This window comes from Maniola jurtina, chromosome 25 (assembly GCF_905333055.1).
Source record: "Maniola jurtina chromosome 25, ilManJurt1.1, whole genome shotgun sequence".
NCBI classification, from domain to species: domain Eukaryota; kingdom Metazoa; phylum Arthropoda; class Insecta; order Lepidoptera; family Nymphalidae; genus Maniola; species Maniola jurtina.
The window spans coordinates 6534428-6557068 of record NC_060053.1 but is presented as its reverse complement, the minus strand read 5'-3'; the positions used below and the strand labels follow the sequence as shown (position 1 = coordinate 6557068).

Here is a 22641-nt window from a genome sequence, read left to right as displayed (position 1 = left end):
ACTGTTAAAACGAGACAGCGTTATACCGCTGGCATAAATCTGTCTCGTTTTAACTGAAACTTAAGTCTAAGCAAAGTCGAAGTGCGCTCTACAGACTCACGGCCCACGTAGTGAAATCGGCAGTCCGCTAGTTGGCACATCTATAGAGGCCTAATGACAGAAGCGTGATAAAAATATAATTAATGAACTACATAATACCTTCCATTTCCAAAACTATGGGAATGGGACCTTGGCAGCATTGAAAATCAAAATACATATAAGCCGCGTAGCGCAAAAATGAATTTGTAAGAGTTTACGAGATTGTTGTAAATGTTAATAATTATTGTTGTTCTTTAAATATTTTATAAACAATGTATAAAAATATGGAATAGGTAGGTTGAATAACAATAGAGATAAAAGAAAAAGTTTAAAGAATATAGGTATTAATGCATACCTATATTTTCATTTATCATTATTTTAATTTCAAATTAAGTAGCTATTAATTATTTTTTTATATTTTATAAGACTACGGTTGTCCAACCATGATAAGGCATTGATCGCGCATTTTTTTTTAAACCAACATAGGTAGTTTAGCTTTAGTACTAAAACGAGAAGCCCACCTTTAAACTTTAACAACATAAATTATATTAATAAAAAAGAAGCTACAAAATTGTTATTTACCTATTTTCCTATTACATTGCACAATTAATCCCTTTGCCTGCACTTACAATAAAAAATCTCGTAAACTATTGTTTTAGACGTTTTCTTGAAAGCCAATATTATCAAGAAAAATATTACGTTACTTTCATAATTATTATTATACTCCTACATTTAAATTTTATTTTATTTATTAAAAAAAAATGATAGCATTACATCTACATCGTTTAAAATGTAAAATGGCAAGCACAATACTATTTTTTTTAATGAAATTATGAAATATATTGTTGTTTACGTCAATTAATATGAAATTAAATCAATGTTTTGTGTTATAATGAGTACTTAAATCAAAATATGTAAAAAAATGTATTCATTTTTATAGAACGAGATTTTATTTTAGGAATCAATAAGGCCTCATTCGCACGAGAGCTTTTTTAACGTCCGTTAAAAAAGCGTTCAAATAGAACAAATGCATTTCCAAGTATCTGTTCACACGTCAACGCTTTTTAACGCTCGTGTAGGGCTGAAAGTATTGAATTCACAATATTTAAAAAATAAAATCGACTTCAAAAACCAGAAAAAAATTATTTTTTACTTTTTAGTGTTTTTGGGTTTTTGAAGTCGGTTTTATTTTTCTTTTGAAAAATTTTTATTTCACAATTTTTAGTGGCCCCACTGTACCTACTATAATATGCTATGCCCAGTTAAAACCCTACTGTTTAATAAGCTATTACACTGATCGCGAGCAATTTACTGTTATCCATTGAGGAGTTCTGTTCTCCATCTCCGAAGATATTCATCAGATCTTCACCAAATTTAAATGGGACCAACTGCAAAGTATACCCTTTCAAACGAAAAATTTCCAAATCGGTCCTGGCGTCTTAGAGTAATCGGGTAACATACATAAGAAAAAAAGATTCCGACGAATTGAGAACCTCCTCCTTTCTTTGAAGTCAGTTAAAAATAAAATCTCGTTTTATTTCATATACTTACCAATCTTACCTTACTTATTATTACTAATATTATATGTGTACAAAGCGCTATGGTTATGACACAGATTATATATGCCTACATATTATGCTGCTTTTAACTTGAGTCTGTCTAATGAAAGCTGTTAACTATATATAATATACTAGGAACAAACGTATTTGATACTTTATACTATTTTACTTTTGTTGTATTGTACTACCTAAGTTTAGTTAATATAAATCCTCTAGAATTTTACTAAGTAAAAATATATTAATAAATAAATCCAGTATCTAAATCAGGTGGGATTCTAAAAAAAAGTGTCATTTTTCAGTTTAATAAAAATTCACTAATCAGCTTTCATTAGACAGACTTAATACTAGCATATAATTACGTCAGGTTACCATTTAAGCTGTTTGGTAGCTCGTTGGTTGGGCAGGCAACCAGAGAAGATATATTACAATAAATACATAAATATATTAATTAAAACTGTCATTATTATTTGACAGATTTTCGATGGTAGAATTTCTTAAACAAACCATCGATAGTTATTGGAATTATTAATATAAGTTTATTTTTTAATACATTAAGTATATTAAAATGTATCTGCACTCTGCAGTTTTCAAAATATTGCATTAAAAGATATACAATTTGGCTTTTTTATTCTAATCTTTAATTACATGAATCAAAAACTGAAGTATTCTTAGTAAAAATAAAATTGATAATAATTAATAACATCTTGGTGTATTGGTGTAGGGTTTTTTAAAGATATATTCTAGTCATTCCCGGTAAGAGCCTGTTTATAATAGTTTTTTTCTACTAAATATTCCTTCTTTTTTTAGTTTTTATAATTTTATATTTTCATTTTAGCGAAGATGGACTCGGCCTCAACCTTGGATTCCGTACCTCAAAAGGAAAAGGAACCTTTATAGGAAGACCTTTAGAGGTATTCAGTTAAAATTAATATCTCTTTCCTTGGAGCTATAAAAAAATCAAACTTCTAAGTCAACTCAATTAAAAATACGGCCATTTATTCTGGATATCTTGACACTCATAAAAAAATCTTCAATTTTCACAAATTTTTTTTGGCAATTACAACTTACACTTTACAACTTTTTACTTTTTTTATATATTTCTGGTCTTTGTTATGATCAGATTTTTTTTACAAAACTTTTTAGTCACAACAAAATATTTAGTGGCCTTCCAAGGTACGGAACCCTCGGTGCGCGAGTCCAACTCGTACTTAAACAGTTTTTTTTAATCTATCATTGTATTATACTCACAGCTCCATATTGTGCACGGTGGACTTCGGGCAGGCGTTGGCCACCTTGACATGGCAATGCTTGTGACACTTCATCACACAATCGCGGCACTCGTAGCCCTGCTTGCCGAGCCGTCGCGCGACTGTTTTGCCGCACACCTCGCATACTGTTCCACTGGGGAACATATTTACATGTTAATTTTATTAGTCTGAATGATCTTTGCCTCATGAGGTTGAATAATTAAAAAAAAAACACTTGCCTCAGTGGCATTGGCTAGTCTGCATTGAGTTAGTAGGCTATATTATGGTCTGTAATATTTGTCCGTTCCGGAAAGGAATAAATTAAACAATACTGAAGTAAGTTAGTCTATGACGTATTTATATTATTCATGGTGTGAACGTGGCAATGCTTGTGACACTTCATCACACAATCGCGGCACTCGTAGCCCTGCTTGCCGAGCCGTCGCGCGACTGTTTTGCCGCACACCTCGCATACTGTTCCACTGAGGACCATATTTACATGTTATCTTAAAAAACCCCAATCATTCTTAGAGGAGACCCGTGTTCAACAGTGGGCCGGTGATAGGTTGATTATACTGATGATGATGAGAACTTTCTACAGAATGTTCCTCAAAAGACTCATTGAGGTTATTCATGCCCTTCCTAGATAGGTTTCCCTTGAAAGGCAAAGGATGCTTCTTTATATCCCGGAAATTAAAGAGTTCCCTCAGGATTTTTAAAAACCTAAATTCATTCGAGCGAACGAAGTGGCGGGTATCTTTAACAGGTGAAGGAAAATAATAGGTACTATGTAGGAAGTTAAAATTGGATGCAGGCCTCACTAATGATATTAATGATAATTATAAAAATATCAAGTTTCAAGATCATTTTGGTTGCAGTATAATGGGGATACCAAAAGGACACTACCGCCCTCATTTATCTCATACTTTTTTCTTCGACATATAATTTCTATAACACATGATTGTCTTCATAGTTAAATATAAACTTGTTTTTTTTTTTTTAATTTGAATAGACCAGTGCTTGGCTACATCAAACCTAATGGCAAGTGAGGATGCAGCCCTAAGATGGAGCGCGCTTGCCTAGAACCTAGAAGATGCCTTTTTTTTTCTTCTGGCGAAGATGCCTTTTCACTCTTGACTTAAAGGTACCTATATAAAAAGTGGAGAGGAAAACTGATGCTGGAATGGCGTTCCATATGCCAGCGGTTCGAATTAGAAACGGGGAGACGAATCGCTTCGATGATGATGATTTTGATTTTATCCCTTTCAGGAAAGGCAAAGGTCGTAGACCATGCAGCCTGGTAAGTCGTAAATGATTGTTATTTTTATGTTTTTTAAATATAAGGCAAAGCCTGTTCAGTCGTTTCTTATAATTTTTTTTTTCTTTAATCTTCAAAGATTCATCTGAATGTCTTTTAAATATATCTTTATTTCTTTTTCCTTATCTCCGGTACAGTTCAAATCCAGTAGTTTTTTAGTCTATATTCGTAGCATTTGAATCGCTTCGTATGCGTCTGTAGAGTTAAAAGTTGAAAAATAATGAAATGATAACTATGTCACTTACCCGCTAATATGTTTAGCGATGAAAGTATGCTCGTTAAAAATGTGCAATTTAACGCCCTTTCGCCGCCATCTTGATCTCTGCGCAACTGTCAAAGGCACCAAGTAATGTTTCTTGATTCCAGCTTCTATGGTCTCAAGGACCAAGGTCGAAGCCTCGTGGATGAAGGTCCGCGCTGATGCTGAACTGAATCCGGAGACTTCGCTGAGGGACGATCTGGCCCGTTAATTTTGATAATTTTTTGGAGGGATGTATTGTTACGGGTTGTAAAGTCACGAGAAAATTTTGAAAAAAAAAATGGTTTTTTTTTAAGATTTGAAAGTAATTTGAAATGAGCGGGAAAAGTTGTATGAAACAAAGTGACGGTAAAATTTGAAATTGGAAGAAGAAAAATATTTTTTTAGAAAAATGAAGGTTGAATTAATGAATGTTAAGGTCCAATCAATTGAGTAAAGCATTAGTTGAAACGGTTTCGGAAGCGTTTCAGAAAATTAAAGACAGTAGAAGAATTAGTATGAAAAACCAATGTTACCAGATTGCAGTGCGTTTTATCCCCAGCGTGAGTGTTGCCAGATGGAAAAAGAGAAAAAAATACATTTAGTGCTAATGTTATCTATAATTGCGTAAAAAATAAATATTTTTACAATTTTTTTATGGTAATAGTTGTTAAAAAGTTATTATAGTTACTGAATTAATATGTAAATAAAACGTAAAAATCAGTCAAGAACTCATCTTAAAAATAATTTTAAAGCGTCTTGAAGTAAAAAGCATAATTCATTAATTTATTTTAATCACTATTTTTAATTACCTACTCACTATTACTTATTATGAAATCTTTATTTACATTTTTAATAAAAGAATGCTATATTTTAGAATTTCCTAAAGATAAAGACAATCAAATGCATATTCGATTCAAAAATATTATTTCTAAAACGTGTGATTTCCTTTTCTTACTCACACAGCGTTTATTTAGACTTATCAGTATAATTTAGTTAGGTGATTAGTAAACTATCGAAGCAGCACTAATTAGTTTTTTATTTTTTTCTATTAAGTCAATAGTAGTAATTTTTTATGCAATGAATATAATTAACGTTATAATTTGAAACGATAATAATTATAACGGTATTATGATTATAATGGTAATATGTATATCGGTAATTATAACAGTATGATAACGTTAAAAACGATGTATTAATACTTTAATACTGACCTTCGTGAGGTTCTAGATTCATCTCCGGACTGCGCGGGGGACGCGCCCGCAGAATATACATTTCTATTTGGCATGGTTAGAGCTTTTTCTGAAAAAAAAAAAAAAAAACAAATTGCTTGTCACATCCAAAGATATTGTAGGACTTCATCTGTGTTGGCATTTGCTGATGCGCGTGCTTTTTTGGAGTGTTTTTTTTTTTTTTTTTTGTTAAAAGTGGCCGGTTTTTGTGCTTCACTGGCGTTTTTTGGTGGTGGAACTGACTGGCAAGCACTCCAAAGGGGCGCCGCACGTGTGTCACCGAGTGCCAGCACAGACGAAGTCCATACTTGTATAGTTTCCCTAACTTGTAAATATACTAATAACTACAAACATGACATTGGCTAATCTGTTTAAAGCCAGACGAGAGAAAAAAAAGATATTGTAAAACTTCAGATCATCATCATTATCAACAACCGATAGACGTTCAATGCTGGACATAGGTCTCTAGTAAGGACTTTCACACGCCACGGTCTTGCGCCGCCGAAATCCAGCGGCTCCCTGCGCCTTGTTTGATATCGTCCATCCGCCTAGTGGCTAGTCTTCCAATCATACGCTTTCCGGTGCAAGGTCACCAATCCAGCACCTTGGGACTCCAACGTCTATCGGTTTCTCGAACTATGTGCCCTGTCCATTGCCACTTCAGCTTCGCACAGATAACAACTAAATCACTATGGAATACGCGAGGATCTGACACCTCAGCAGTCACCCCCCACTTCATATCATCAAATAGATCTATAAATCACCCAATGCACAGGTTACAGTTTATAGTTCTCTTAAAAACCAGCAGCTCGATTGCGGTAGAATGACAGCTACAATATCACGATCGCAATCACCTCTGATTGGTTGACGCTCACTCACTATTGGCTACAATCCATTGTTGCAACAAGAATACCATAAAACCCAATAACAACAATTGCGATTGTAATATTGATTGAAAATATTAAAAATAACGTAGTGGGTACATTACCATGGCTGTTTCTTTCAGCACTGATACTTCGTATACGCTGGTTCTCCATATCCTGGTCCTGAAGATCTAAGGAAGCGCCACGTGTGCGCGACCTGCCTAGTCTGAAAAATACTTTTTTTTATTACAGGATAGGCTTGCGTTTGACGACAATCATGAATTAAGGAAATGAAATAAAATTATTTATTTTGCCAAATGTGAATAACAAATGATGGTACTAAACGTAAGCACTTGTCTAACGGTAAAGGAAAACATCGTAAAAAAATCTGAATGTCTGAAGGTTCTGTGAAAGTTCGGTCAAAGGTGTCTGACGGACAAAAAGTCTGCCACACTTAGCTAGCGTGGTAGACTATGGCCTCAGCTTTTTCATTTTATCTCAAAATCGCCCAACGTGCATAAAGATGTTTTCACTTCAAAAACTATGGGTAAATGAAAGAGACAAGTACCTTCTTTTGATAGTTCCAAAGAAGTCCCTTTTTCTCTTTTGTCTAGGTGCAGGCTCAGGGGTTGCTTCTTGCTGCACGTAGCCACCTTGCTGTAGATAAAATAATAAGTAAATAGATTTTAATTTTACCTACTAAATAAATAAATTAAAACAATAATTTAATAACAACGACCAACCAAGGAAGAGTTACTGTCAAAAATCGATCAATTAATAACGGGATGTGAAACTGTTGTGAAAAATTGACTGAATATCGGTACCTATATGAATAATAATGTAGATAAGAATAACCGTTCTAACTTTAACCGATAACGTTACACTAATAACCGTTATAACTTGACAAAGTATCGATATATATTTTTTTTGTAAAAACTCGACCTAAACAAGTATAACTGCTTTTCCTCATAAAATTATTAATTATACTGAGTTTGAAGTAATTAATAAACAACATGCTTCTGAACTAAAAAAACGACATAAAACAAACTAAATTTAGTAGAAGTTAACTAGTTTAGTACAAATAAAAACATACTTTCACCCCTTCGCTGTCACCATTGGGTTTAGCGCCATTTTCCTTGATCCTTACACTTTTGGCGGGGGATTGGTTAGGGGTCACACTCTTTTGCTCTTTGAACTCTTGCTTGTCTATGGCCGGTAGATTGTTCTCTACAGCTTCTCTCTCGACTTCGATAAATTTGCCAGAGTCGGTGATTTCCACCTTTTTTGGGAGTTTTTTTTGGTTAGTATGGCAGCACTGCACACATGTTTGGAAGTAAATTGAGATTTTTTTAGTAAATTTTAGTAGTAGAAACTTACAGATACCAATAAGACGTAAAAAATCATTAAATAATTAAAATCAAATTGAAAGTTTTAACTACTTTGAGAAATAAAAAGTGTATTTTAAAGTTTTAAAATATAATTTAAGTAGGAAGGTACTAAAAATCTCAATTTTATTCCCAGAAACACAAGAAAACATATTTTAGTTAAAAAAAATTGGGGACTAACATGCGTAACACAAAGTTCTAAGAAACAATATTTACAAAATTACATTAAATAACTTGACCGTAACTGGAAGCTTTATATTGAGAGTAGCATTTCCGTTTCCGTCGATTTCATGCCAGTTTTCGTACTTTTATTGATGTCATATCCGGTTTTGTGGCGCCACCTGGCGGGGTCGCGCTCAAAGTTTTCGTAAATTGCTCAGCGCGGCCATGGCTTCATTGGCGTTTTGTTTGCCGTCGAAGCAACTTGCAATCAGTCAACACGAAACGTTGCAAGATATTTTATTTTATTGTGTGGTACTTTATAAAGTGAATTTGGTGAATAATTCGCAGTAAGTACTTATTTTTAATTTATATTACATTATGTAAAATGTAAAATATAATAATATGTACGTGATCAATATTTTTAACGGTTTGTCCGTTCGGATCACAGTACTTTATATTTATTTGCCAGAAGGTAGTTATTAAAAACTTTTCGTACTTGAGACGATGTAACAATTAGAAACCGATTATTAGAAATGAATTTCAAATATTTGAAATTAATATTATTTAGCTAAAATTTACCTTTTAAGTCTGTTACAATATGCTCATTTTATTTAGAGGGTACATGACGATAGTTATGACCCCGATTGCATTCTGAAATGAATCCTCTCGGATTTATACGAGAAATTCTTTTAAGATTATGATATGTCTTTTCTAGTTATTGTTATTGTTAATTCAAATTGTTACATCGAATAGTAATGAAATTACAGGTAACCTTTATAAAAATAAAAATATCACACCTGACGATCATCAGGATGAAATCGAATAACAAAGTTCGTGTTTAGATTTTACTTTCAACAGGTTCTAACCTTTAATTAACCAGGTTCCAGGTTTTTCAGGTTTAGCTAGCGCATCTTGGTTTTTACGTGTACCTACACAGTACATTAAAAAGTCTTTGATAAAACTCAAGGTTCATAGACCTAGAAACAAACAAAGAGGTAAAAAAGTATGATACCTTGCAATTTCTAGCAGATAAAGCTTATGCAGCTATCACATACTGCATAAACAAAAATAAGCCTAGGTTTTCCTAAAAATTGTGCTTTCTTGACTTTATTTTTATTCGTATATAAATTAACTGAAGATCAATATTAACTTAAATAATAATATTAAATTAACTAAAATATTGACTGAAATCAATAATCAGACTTCGTCGGGTCTTTCCACAATTAGTGGGTAGCTACAGCATAGAAGGTATTGCGATGCGCTGCGAAATTATTACGAGCCAGGTGGGTCTTTTGGTTACATCCATATGGGAAAAAACGAGTGGAAATTGTTAATATTTTTTGGGTCGAAAAGAACACATTTATTCAGTCAAAAATCAATTATTATTAGTCCGCTGCCTCTCGCGGGGGCAAGGCATTGAAAATGTTACCGTTCCATCGCGTGGAACTATTTTGCATACACTATGGTAAATTATTTTGACGATTCAAAAGCAATTGCAAAAGTGTATTTGAATAAAGATAAGATAAATTTATTTGACCCAGTAATAAATAGAAAACACATTGAACGCGTTCGCCGCTTCACAAGCACAGAAAATTATAATTGTTGCCGTTCCATCGCGTGGAACTACTCGACATGCACATTGCTTTTCTGAAAAATGGTCACCCGCCCCTCGTAGGGGCCATGCATTTCAAATGTTACCATTTCAATACATAGAGCTGCCATGACTACCTTTGCCGTGCATTGAGCCTATTCAATGATCAATATTATCCACTCTCGTGGGTTGGATACCAGTATGATCAATATCATTCAACCTTCGCAGGGTTGATCCTAACATGAGCAATATTATAACACCCTCGCGGGGTGGATACCAGTATGCTCAATATCATCCACCCTCGCGGGGTGGATGCTAGTTTGAGCAATCTCATACACCCTCACGGTGTGAATACCAGTATGATCAATATCATCCACCCTCGCGGGGTGGATGCCAACATGATCTATATCATACACCCTCGCGGGGTGGAAACGAACATACCGGTAATATCTACAAAGGTCATCTAAAAAGTTCTTATCGTTCCTCAATCAGGACTGGAGGTCCAAAAAGGTAAGTAAGCCACAGCATGATTATTTGCACCCGAATTCTCCAAGACAAATCAGAGAAACTAAACCGACCTCGTTCCAAGCAGGTTATTTAGTGCACTGTCTTTCGCAATGAAAGAAAATAGAGGCACCAGAGGTTATACAAAGGTTATTTCAATGGTATCGCATACCAACATTTAAAAAGCCACCTATTGTTTTTCCCAAGGAACTGTACGCAATAGTGCGTAAAATGAATCATGAAGCTTGCACCGCACGCCAAGCTTCCTTTTCACCTTGTTTCTGGTACCGAACTCCGAAGTGTCATCCCGACCAAGATCACATCTTAAAGTACGAAACAACTATGTATGTTATGGCAGAACATTTCATTTTGATAAACATGCAAAGTCTGTTTTCATGTAGTGAAACAGTCTTGTGTCAGTGCTTCTTATTGAGGCCATACGGGAAAGTTAGATAGATTAGATGATAACCTACCTGCCGTTCGGACTAACCACGGTGTCTATGGGTGATATTAAGAGAATGGTGAAATATGAGTCCTATTTTACTTATCAACTTGTCATAGCAAGTTAAGGCAAGTAACTACATGCTAAATGTACAAGAGACTTAATACATGTACATTTTTTACATGCATTAAGTTAATATCTACTACAGTCGAACTTACTGTTTTTGGTATATAAAATTTGAGAATTGGTTCTTTGACCACGAAAGAGTGAGTCTAACTATTTAGAAATACTATGGAGACCCTAGAAAATGCCTCCAAAGAGGGCTGATGGATGTAAGAACAGTTAGAAACGCTAGTTAACAAACCAATGACCACTGGATAATCCAAGATCTATCCAATACTGGTAGATCACTATTATCATTCGTTAGACGTCTACGCTGGACATAGGTCTCATAAAGAGACTACCACATGCCACGTAATTACACTGCATGGATCCCTGCGACTCGTTAAATGTCGTCTATCCATCAAGCGATCTCCACGCTGCACTCCAAGCTGGCAGATGCGATAAATAAATTATAAGGGCTAAAGGAGAAATATTATCTACCTCCACTAGTTCATGTTCTAGTAACGGATGCTTTGGATCAGGCTTGGGAGCATTAATAAACAATCTTCATCTATCATGCTCTTTGACATGAAAGGAACAAATGCTTTACTCTTATCAAAATGATAGTCTAATTTACCCTTCAGAAGCTTCAAGAAGGCTCACTTCTTACGCCTTAGTTCAAGTCTCATTCAAAGTAACAACGAGACGTTACTCTCTCATTTACTAAGAAAAAGAAGAATGATGTTCATTCTTTCATTCATTCATTTGTTAATAAAGCATATTTACAAGGTTTAAGGATGTTGTTATCCTTATTGAATAAAACATTCCAGATACTGGAATTATGGCTTGACAAATACACCATAGCTTACAATATTATATCCGGTATGTATAGTAATCATGTAAATAATTTGTATCTAATGTCATAGCCAACCTCCCAGAGTGGCAATACGAGCTTGCGTGGAAATAATATTTGCAAAGTGGGTAATCCTGGAGGTCGATCTATTCACCTCGGAGAAAGCATTCGAAGTACACAACTATGCACTCTTAGATTTGATGGACCATCAAGTCCTGTTTCACGATGCTGTATCTCATGAAAGTTTCCATTGGCATAGTTGGTTTACGCCATTATTTTCAATTCTTCGTCTTGACTCTTGACCCATCTCAATTGGTCAAAAGGAATATTTTTTGAATAGTTGATTTAGTTTATATAATTTACTCCGATCGAAAGTGTTTGGCGGGCCTCGACCGTTTATATAAAACACAGCCTCATTGACTCGCAATGGGTCTGTCATTGTCTTAAGAAGTCTAGAAATAATGAGTGGTCCTATACATTAGACACATAAAACCTAAGCAGTAAATCACTGCTTAATTTCAAGCGGAAATCTATCTTGAAACTATTGAATAAGCTTGGAAACGTTGATCATCATGGTCTTTAAAGAAAAATATTGATACGAACCTAAAGTATCACAATTAGCACCAGTTTTGGCACATAATATAAATGACATAATTTAGAATTTTCATTCCTCTTACACGAATCTGTAATTGGATCTGTTATTGGATGTATGAAATAAAAGTCAAGTAATGTTTGTTAATGCGCGTGTTTTATATGTGCTATATTAATGAATAAAAGCAAATTCACTCAATTATGTATTCATGTCCAAGCATGTTTTAAAATCGATTTCTTCAGAGAGATTTGAAATCCACCCGTTTGGGGTGCTAATAATAACTTATTACTTAACTAATCATTTGTAATATCTGCGTTTTTATTACTGCTTACTATTCAGATAACTTCATATTGCATCAAAATCGTACCTTAGAACGAATGATGTGTATTTAATAAAATTTGATGATTATAAAATTAAAATCTGACATTTGCCCTAAATTCGGCTCAAAATCTGAAATAGACAACCAATCAGAAATTGCTTGTAATAGGAATAGTCATAACGGGTATCTTTACCCTCTTTTTGGATTTATATGTGTAATTGGTAATTAATTATTGAACGACAGAGTATGATATGCTACAAAATATAATGCTCTATATTTTATAATGGTTAACGGATTAAACGTGCCTCTCGTACAGTAGGTATAGCAGACTGGGTAAAAACCTTTTTGAAAGAAGCAAGCATATCTGCTACTTCTCGTAGCATACACTCAACTCAGGGAAAATCATTCTTATGATGAGATGGCCCATGAAAATTAGCAATCAGCTAATACAATTCAAAATTTTTCTAAATGTAAAGTGATTGAAGGCAATATACTTAGTCCAGGTGGTATCGCTCAACTAACTATTCTTCAGTTCTATGACTGATAGTTAAAATTCTTTTCTTTATTGATTTTGTATTCAAATAAACAAAATTTTGTTTATGAAAAAGAACATAATATCATATAAGTACTCATTATGGTACAAATATTATCACATTGGCGTAGAATTCTAATATCTATTATGTGGCGTCACCAGGCGAAAACAAACAGGGTCTCAATATAAAGCTTCCAGTTACGGTCAAGTTATTTAATAGTAGCGTTTTACCTGAAAATAAAACGCATATTAAAATACTTACCTCACTGGAAGCTTTCAGTAATTCCTGCCTGGTGATATTGAGCCAATGAAGCCATGGCCGCGCTGAGCAATTTACGAAAACTTTGAGCGCGACCCCGCCAGGTGGCGCCACAAAACCGGATATGACATCAATAAAAGTACGAAAACTGGCATGAAATCGACGGAAACGGAAATGCTACTCTCAATATAAAGCTTCCAGTGAGGTAAGTATTTTAATATGCGTTTTATTTTCAGGTAAAACGCTACTATTAAGAACTATAATCGCATGAACTATTCACAAATATTTAGTTAAAAGTTAAACAGTTTTAGTTTAAAATGCAATCAAAACTAACCTTAATCGATTTCGTCGGCTCCTGCGACGTTTGAATTCCACACGCATGCAACAAAACAAAAACAATTTTTTTTGTTATTTACATAAAAATCTATCGACTACACTAGTTTGTTCTGGTAAGTTAGTCACTTTTTTGAATAAAAAAATATCTTGACAAACTCGAATCTGTGAGAAACATTAGTAGCGGCCGAGTGCCACGTAACAACCTCGCTGTTTTAAGACCGAGCGACGCGGTGGGGTGCTACTACTGGTTCGCGAATTTTTCCAAACAATATTTTCTCGATTCAATTTTTTTTATTTTAGTAATCCTAAAGTCAATATAAATGGATCGAAATGAATAGTACTCCGGCAATCAGTAAGCCACAGCTCTAAAGCTATTAAAACGCCGTGTATAGGTACCTATTTCTAATTTTGAGTTCGAGAGTTTAGTTAAAGAGTCCAAAACTTGTCCAAACTTCATAAGTTAACATAATGTAACTGTAAATAAAATAAATTTAATATTTCGATTTTAGACGAGGTACTACTATTTTTTTTATATCATTAACTAAAAATATGGTCCTTCGAGCCGGATTTCCTGAAAAGAAGCAATCTTGCTGGGTGTGGTTTACTGATGGATTGATATGGTCCTTCGAACCGGACTTCCTTAATGAACCCGAAAAAAACTAGAAAGGAAGTAAAATTAAACTGACCCGTTGCACAGAGTGTATGATGAGTGTGGACTTGTTCGCCGCACTGGTGGGACTGAGTTCCAGTTCACGGAGGGCAGACTCCGTTAGTTGGCTGCTGTCGTTACCTGGAACAATATCTGAATTGAGAAGTTCCATAATGTCTTGTTAATAAATAAGATTACATTTTATTATAATCATTGCTAGCTGATGCCCGCGACTTCGTTAGCGTGGATATAGGTTTTCAAAAATCCCGCGGGAACTCTTTGATTTTCCGGAATAAAAAGTAGCCTATGTGTTAATCCATGATATAATATACCTCCATTTTGAATTTCGGCCAAATTCGTCCGATAGTTTTTGCGTGAAAGAGTAACAAACATACACACACACACATATACACAAACTTTCACCTTTATGATATTAGTGTGTAGTATAATGACGAGGCACCAGTCGGGTCCTTTAACAGTTAACAGAGTTAACATATCTGGGTGCTAGCTTTTTGAGCCCACTAAGTCGCGAGTCAGCCTTCATAACAAACACAGTTTAGTTATTATACAGTTTGGAAATAAATGTAAAATGACGGAAGGGCTTACCAATACGATTACCATTCTGTTGGAAGGTGGTCTTAGTGGTGGTGGTGAGTCGACCCTGAGGAGTGACGGTGCGGAGACTCTCCTTGATTTTGAACGGCTTTGAGCCCAGGTCCGGTATGTCTGCACCCTCGATGAATAGGAACTGGGGGGAAGGAAAAAATTCCATTATATTCTAAAAATAGAATACTAGAGAATTTGTATAGTAATTAGATAAGGCTAGCTTTAAGTTTTATTGTAATATTTTCAACAATAAAAAAAAAAGAAAGAATACTAGACATACGAAATATCCGCGACTTCGACCGCGTAAGTTTCTATTTTAGGGATTCACGATACGAGGGATACACACGCGCCACATACGCTTGTACGGGAGCTGTGTCTGTGTGCTCGACCGTACCAAATGGGAATTCCCACCGAGCTAGTGTTGTGCTCGGTAGCGCCAGCTGGGTCGACGGTTGTGCGTCGAAACTTCTATATATAGTGAAATTTGGTAAACGCTCTGTCAATGCGATTGAAAGTTGCGTGTTCTACTTGAATTTCCAATTAAGCTACCCGTGCTGCCATCTAGGCCGCGGGTCGTGAGTTATCAGGCTGGGGGTCGTGTTTCGAGCGTTGTTGATTGATTGAGTTTAGAAACGACATCTTGTGAAGGTGGCAACCGCTACACGCTCAACACAAGCGCTACACACACGCCACATACGCTCAATACACCCGCTACATACGCGCCCCATACGCTCAACAAACGCGCTACACACGCGCCACACACGCACCACACACGCTCAACACACGAGTCAAACACGCTTCACAATACACCGCCACACACTTCACACACGCGTCACACCACATCGCTTTAGGCAAGTTCCGCCCTGTGCTCAGTAATGAACCAGCGCGACGGGTTGAGATGACTTACCTCGACGGTGAGGCTGCCGCTGACATCGTGTTCCTCCATGGGTCTGGTCTGAAGCCCTATCTGTTGTCTTTGAGAAGGAGCCGCCAGCAACTCGTCTATGCCCACCAGACCTAGACCTAGGAACCTGGAAATATACAAATAAATGTACCAATCTGTATATGAAAACTGCTAACAGAAGAGAAAACTTAAAACTATGAATAACAATGGTTTTATGGATTTCCAAATTTATTGTAGTATCAAAAACTGAACTTTCATATTTTAAAAATTTAAACCATTGGATAAATAAACCATAAGGATTAGTTCAGTTTTTACATGTATCGGCAGCCCGAGTAGGTAAGTACTATTAATATTAGCATGACCTTGAAGTTGTTAACTATCCAGAAGTCGCTCAAACGCGCTTAAAGAAGTTTTTATGTCAAAAATCTATTTTTTTTTTATTGCAGGATAGCTTCAGAATAGGCTTGCGCTGTTTGATATGAAGTATAGATATAGAAGTATGGATTGTTTTCATCCCCCGACCCAAAAAGAGGGGTGTTATAAGTTTGACGTGTGTATCTGTGTATCTGTGTATCTGTCTGTACTCTGTGGCATCGTAGCTCCTAAACTAATGAACCGATTTTAATTTAGTTTTTTTTGTTTGAAAGGTGGCTTGATCGAGTGTTCTTAGCTATAATCCAAGAAAATCGGTTCAGCCGTTTGAAAGGTATCAGCTCTTTTCTAGTTACAGTAACCTTCACTTGTCGGGGGTGTTATAAATTTTTAATTTACACTTGTACCTGTGTTGCGTTGTGGTGTTGCCGGGAGAGGGAGGGCCGGTGCGGTCGTACACCTCGAACAGCAGTTCTGCGGTTTGTGGTGACAGATCACTGCGAAAAAACAACAATATATAAATAGTAGGTGCATCTTTTTCTTCTTCCAGACCCATGCTACGTGGGGTCGGCACAACATGTCTTCCTCTTCCACTCTCTTCTGTCATCCATCAACGTATCATCTACCCCTTTTGTACGCATATCCTCTATCACGCAATCCATCCACCTTTTCTTTGGTCGTCCTCTTCACTTTTTCCTTCCAGATGCATATTTAACATTCTTCTAGTGATATGACTCTTCCCTCCGCATTACAAGCCCATGCGTAAAAAATTACATGCGTAAAAACTTACTTCTTACGCGCCATTTTAACTTTATGTGTCAAATTTCATGTCAAAAGTTCGATTTTAGTCCTTATTTTAAAGGAGACCGGGTTAATTATAATCGAAATAAACTTACAATAGAAAGTGTTCCTCCCACTGTGGATTGATGGTATCCTTTTTGAAAGCAGTCTGGTTTTTCTGTGGAGGTTCATCCATTTCTACCACACAGTAAGGTGCTACACAACCGGATTTGCCTGTAAAATAATAGAATTGACGTGACAACGTCTTATAATTCGATAGAGCCGGCTGCACGCACGAAAAAACATGACTCATGCGGCGTTACCTCGCTCTGAGGCGTTCCATGTAAGGCTTGAAGTGCAAGCGAGAGCGCGGAACGAGCGACAAAGAAGCACAATCGGCCTTTGTTGTCACGTTCAACTATCGTCAGTAAACCAACTTTACAGACAACCAATTTTTTGGTTTAAATAAACTTTGAATGAACTTAATGATGTAAATTGTAACCACAAATTCGCGGTTTTGAGATTTATTCCTGTACTTGTGCTATAAGACCTACCTACCTGCCAAATTTCATGATTCTAGGTCAACGAGAAGTACCCTATAGGTTTTCTTGACAGACACGATGGACGAACGGACAGACAGACAGACAGACAATAAAGTGATCCTATAAGGGTTCCGTTTTTCCTTTTGAGGTACGGAACCCAAAAAATGCAGATACTCTAGTTGAGAGAAAGACAGTAGAATCGGCGCCAATGACATGATATTATTTTAGTCACACTTACCCCCCAAGTCTCTAGCGCTTACGACCTTAACCAGCAGTCGTTTGTCCCCCAACAGTTGAACACAGCCGGCTGTGGAGTTGGGCGTCGAAGTGTACATGTTGTGACGCTCTGAGTTTAGCTGGAAATGATTAATTTGTTGAACAAACTACCTACGAGAAGAATAATGTAAGTGGGGTAACTGTGTGCAAAATTGAAGGATACCATAGAGGTTTATCATAGAGTCATACTGGACTGGTAACCACGGCCAGTCTCCAGCACATAATTATTGCATCAGCCTACTGATTCGCTAACTTAGTGTCTAACTAGTATAAAAATACTTAAAACGTATGTTTATTTTTAAAATAACTAAAATAAGAAAACACAGAGTGATAATCACCGAGCTCATTTGACATTTATTCATCCATTTAAGGTTATTTTAAAAATTATTTTCATATTATCTATGTGTTTCATTCAATGAAGCAGCAATGTTACACCAACCAACGTCAAATGAACTCGGTGGCTATAATTCAGTATTAGACACTGCATGATACCCCAGTTGGCCGTGCCTGTGGGGTAATACGAACCCCAAGTGGGGTAACTGTACACAAAGTTGCAGTATATGTTACAGCTTACCATAGAATCGTAGTGGACGGGTAACCGCGGGCCAGCCTCGGGCACATATCGTCTGAGGCGTGGACAAGTTGGGTAGTGCGCGAAGTTGAAGTAAAGATGTGTGTTGCGTAGAGCACTTACTACTATGTCACTAGAAAAACAAAAAAAAAATTAAATTTTCTTTAAAAAATCCCCGGTACTTCGTCTGTGTTGGCGTTTGCTGGCGCGGGTGCGGTGCCTTTTTGGAGGGTTTTTTTTGTTAAAAGTGGCCAGTTTTTGTGTTACACTGGTGTTTTTTGGTGGTGGAACTGACTGGGAAGCGATCTAAAGGGGCGCCTCGCGTGTGTCGGCGAGCGCCGTCACAGACGAAGTCCATACTTATATAGTTTCCCTAACTTGTAAATTAAATAACTACAAACCTGACATTAGCTGATCTTTGTAAAGCCTGACAAGAGAAAAAAAATCCCCGACACAAAAACCCCTAAAAAGCAAGAAAATAATAAGTATGTATTGGCCGTTTAAGTTTAATCTAATTAGTAAAGTTTTTATCCAAGCACTCGTCGTATCGCGAACCGCTAAACAGACAGGAACAGCTATGAAAGTCTGTTGTAGAAAGAATAGTTTCTGTTGTCTTTAAATTTTTTCAAAACAGACTGATTTATATTATTATGTACGGAGCCTTAAAAGAGCGAGGCCCGACTCGCACTTCAACGGTTTTTGAGGGTTCCGTACCTCAAAAGGAAAACGGAACCCTTATAGGATCACTTTGTTGTCTGTCTGTCTGTCAGTCCGTCCGTCGTGTCTGTCAAGAAACCTATAGGGTACTTCCCGTTGACCTAGAATCATGAAAGGTAGGTAACTAGGTAGGTCTTATAGCACAAGTACAGGAATAAATCTGAAAACCGCGAATTTGTGGTTACGTCATCTAAAAAAAATTAAAATGTGTTTCAATTTTCAAAATAAGATAATTATACCAAATGGGGTATCATATGAAAGGGATTTACCTGTACATTCTAAAACGGATTTTTATTTATTGTTATGCATAATAGTTTTTGATTTATCGTGCAAAATGTCGGAAAATTACCCGAGTACGGAACCCTCAGTGCGCGAGTCCGACTCGCACTTGGCCGGTTTTTTATTACGTAATCTACGGCATCGTCCTCCTACCTCTCTACCTACTACGATATGTAATCTTTTCTTACCTTATAAGTTGTTGCATTTCTGCCTCGTCGGCGTTCTGCCTCAAAGGGCCCACAGGCGCGAGAGCCACCTTGACGTCGGGCCAGCCGTCGCATTTCAACTCGCCTGTTAGTTTATCTGTTATGCATACTATGTGGAGACGAGCGCGGAATCTGAAAGGACCCAACAATTATATATTTTAATACAAAAAGCTAAATATGTACAGTCAAAGGCCGTAAGTTGTTTAGCACCATAATAATCAAATTCGCGTGGCACGGTTATGCACATGTGTTAGTTGTGTGTGGCCTGTTTATAGAATAAGGTCATAAGTGCGACAGGTTTTTGATGCAATAGTTTTGCGGAATTGCTACTCGAATTACTCGATGAACTCACGGGCATCATCTGGTTTAATTTATAATTCACGCGTGTAACAGTTACCAGGTCAGTTGTAACAGATAAAACAGACACTCACTTGTTAACATTAACCCGGTAATGCGACACCTCCACCTTCTCCCCTCGCTGGCTGAAGGCTTTTAGCTGGAAGGCTGGTGTCGCCTCGCAGTCGCACGTTATGGTCTGAAAAGCAAACATTAATCGAATCAATAAAGTAAATTCTTGAAAATAGTTACAGTTTACCCGACGTTACGGCTACCCCTTATTCATAAAAAATGTAAACATACTATCCAAACGATTCTAGGTACATTTTTGGGGTTCCGTACCCAAAAGGTACCAACGGAACCCTATTACTAAGCCTCCGTTGTCTGTCCGTCTGTCTGTCAGTGGGCAAGACATTTAGCTGGAAGGCTGGTTTACGTATTCCGTACCCGAAGAGTGCAAACGGGCAATATTACTAAGCCTCAGTTGTCCGTTTGTCTGTCTGTCAGCGGGCGACACCTTAACCTTTTCCACTCGCACTTTGAAGGCTTTTAGCTGGAAGGCTGGTGTCGCCTCGCAGTCACACGTTATGGTCTGAAAAGCAAATATTTATCGAATCAATAATCTTATTAACGCACACACGAATATATGATAATGCTGATAATGTTGCTATGGAAGGAGTAGGAAAAAAAGAAAAAAAAAAGAAGGCCCCAACCTCCTAGAGATACTGTAAACATAAGTTACTTGACATAAAAGATTATATTTTATAAGGCAAACTCTTGAGAATGTTATAAGTAGATTACCCCACGTTACGGTTACCCCTTATTCATAAAAAATGTAAACCTGCTATCCAAACGATTCTAGGTACATTTTTAGGGTTCCGTACCCAAAGGGTACCAACGGGACCCACGCTCATCGCAGCGGGTTTGCGCGGGGACCTGTGGTCCGGGTATGCGGGACGTCCCCCCGCCTCATACCCCGATTGCCATCTCTTCTCTGGTCACTATAGGTATTCTTTTGAAAAATATACATATATCTACATGTTATTACGGTATGTTGAATAAATAAACAAATTATATTTGTAAGTTATCTCAGATTTCTTGCAATCCCCAACCGCAAAGCTTTCCTTTGAAATCATAAGGCATTTGACAAATAAATATCAACCCTAACCCAACGAAATAAAATCCAATTTACATTAAAACAAAATTACAGAGATAGAGATTCTGTATTTGGCATTACATCCCACGCTTCCTTTTTCGAAGAGATATGAAACTAATTTTAGACAAATATGTAAGAGGGGATATAGCTCAGTGGTAGAGCAATCGACTGCAGATCGATAGGTCCCTGGTTCAAATCCGGGTGTCCCCTAAAACAGGACTTTGTTTTCTAAAATTTTGATATTTTTATAGGTAGTAGAAAGTATCTAATTAGTCGCCCTTATGGGCATTATCATCTCAACCCTTCGCCGGCTCATTACTGAGCCTGGTTTAAGCAATGACTTCTATGTATTAGAAGTCATTGGGTTTAAGCCATAGTCCACTACGCTAGCCAAAAGTAGGCTAAACTTCAGCTTCGCAACCTGTTGAGCTATTTTATTTATTTTATTTTATTCATTTACATATTTGTAATCAACAGCGTTACAGGCTTACAGCTAATATAATTTTACATTTTAGACTTCATATAATAAGGCCAAATGGGGTTACAATACAGGATTACAGATTACTTATAAGTAATTATAACAGTAGCTTTTCAGTAAAGTAGTAGCAGTAGGTGATTCACAACATGAGTGCGTGTGTTTGTATGCGCGTGTATGTGTGTATGTGTGTGTGTGTGTGTGTGTGTGTGTGTGTGTGTGTATGTGTGTGTGTGTGTGAGAGAGAGAGAGTGTGCGTGTGTGTGTGCGTGTGCGTGTGTGTGTGCGTGTCGATTACTCTGGTTCTCCTACGGATCTCTTCATTTCTGATTGGATTACGTAGAGAAACTCTAAGCATAGCTCTCTGAGTGATTGAATTGATCGTTTACTAGACGTGAAAAAGTTTGAAAGGAATGGAAAGTATAGCCATTACTCACTGCGCTTTGATTGCACTAGCCATCACTCAGCGCGCGCGGTGTGCGCTGACCCTAACTCTCTAGCGGAAGACTCAATTGTAGTAAACGAACTAGATTGCCTATCAACTGCATGTGGCCAGCAATGTAATAAAATGTGGTGATTGTCACTTATTACATAATGTGTTAGGTAATATGTTTAGAGAACTATGTCTTTCCTAGATCGTGCATTACATTACTCAAGTAGTGTTAAGCAACACTATACTACCCAAAGTAAAGCCTTAACCTAATAGGCTCTTGGACGGTAGTAATAAAATGATATGATGTTTTGTATAGCGGTTGTTTATGGGGCTAGAATTCATTATTAGAGAAAATAATTATAAATCCATACTTAATATTATACATGCGAAAGTGTGTCTGTCTATCTGTCTATCTGCTACCTTTTCACGGCCCAATAGTTAAACCGATTCTGACGAAATTTGGTACAGGGTTAGCTTATATCCCGGGGACGGGCATAGGCTACTTTTTATCCCGGAGAATCAAAGAGTTTCCGCGGGATTCCTAAAGACCCATCCACTTAACCGATTTGTATGAAAGGTACCGAGGTAGCATGCGTCCCTGTAATTGACATAGGCATTTAATCCCGGCAAATCAAAGAGTTCCCATGGGATCTTTAAAAACCGAAATCCACGCGGCCGAAGTCGCGGGCATCCTCTAGTACCTAATAAAAATCATGATTTATTTTTT

At 36.7% G+C, this 22641-nt stretch overlaps 1 protein-coding gene and 1 non-coding gene across 9 annotated transcripts in view; one reads left to right on the top strand and one right to left on the bottom strand.

Moving 5' to 3' along the window:
* LOC123878204 overlaps nucleotides 1-22641 on the bottom strand; it is a 55346-nt gene that overhangs the window by 5131 nt on the left and 27574 nt on the right. For 4 of the 8 annotated variants that reach the window (XR_006798789.1, XR_006798785.1, XR_006798788.1 and 1 more), the window contains exons 4-19: nucleotides 19946-20049; nucleotides 19497-19646; nucleotides 18316-18445; nucleotides 17704-17821; nucleotides 17040-17157; nucleotides 16551-16640; nucleotides 15775-15898; nucleotides 14868-15009; nucleotides 14299-14402; nucleotides 13611-13631; nucleotides 7629-7814; nucleotides 7104-7192; nucleotides 6661-6761; nucleotides 5655-5742; nucleotides 4448-4660; nucleotides 2886-3366 (exon numbers count right to left, since the gene is read on the bottom strand). Coding sequence is in view for 1 of the 8 variants with exons in the window: in XM_045925322.1 (XP_045781278.1) it covers nucleotides 2886-3038; nucleotides 4448-4660; nucleotides 5655-5742; nucleotides 6661-6761; nucleotides 7104-7192; nucleotides 7629-7814; nucleotides 13611-13631; nucleotides 14299-14402; nucleotides 14868-15009; nucleotides 15775-15898; nucleotides 16551-16640; nucleotides 17040-17157; nucleotides 17704-17821; nucleotides 18316-18445; nucleotides 19497-19646; nucleotides 19946-20049 (1931 nt within the window). In the remaining 7 variants the exon portion in view is untranslated. The remainder of the gene's footprint in view (nucleotides 1-2885; nucleotides 3367-4447; nucleotides 4661-5654; nucleotides 5743-6660; nucleotides 6762-7103; nucleotides 7193-7628; nucleotides 7815-13610; nucleotides 13632-14298; nucleotides 14403-14867; nucleotides 15010-15774; nucleotides 15899-16550; nucleotides 16641-17039; nucleotides 17158-17703; nucleotides 17822-18315; nucleotides 18446-19496; nucleotides 19647-19945; nucleotides 20050-22641) is intronic. The other 4 variants (XR_006798790.1, XM_045925322.1, XR_006798791.1 and 1 more) reach the window with 4 other exon arrangements.
* Nucleotides 21145-21216, top strand: Trnac-gca. Its single transcript has one exon. It is a non-coding gene; the product is annotated as a tRNA-Cys (tRNA).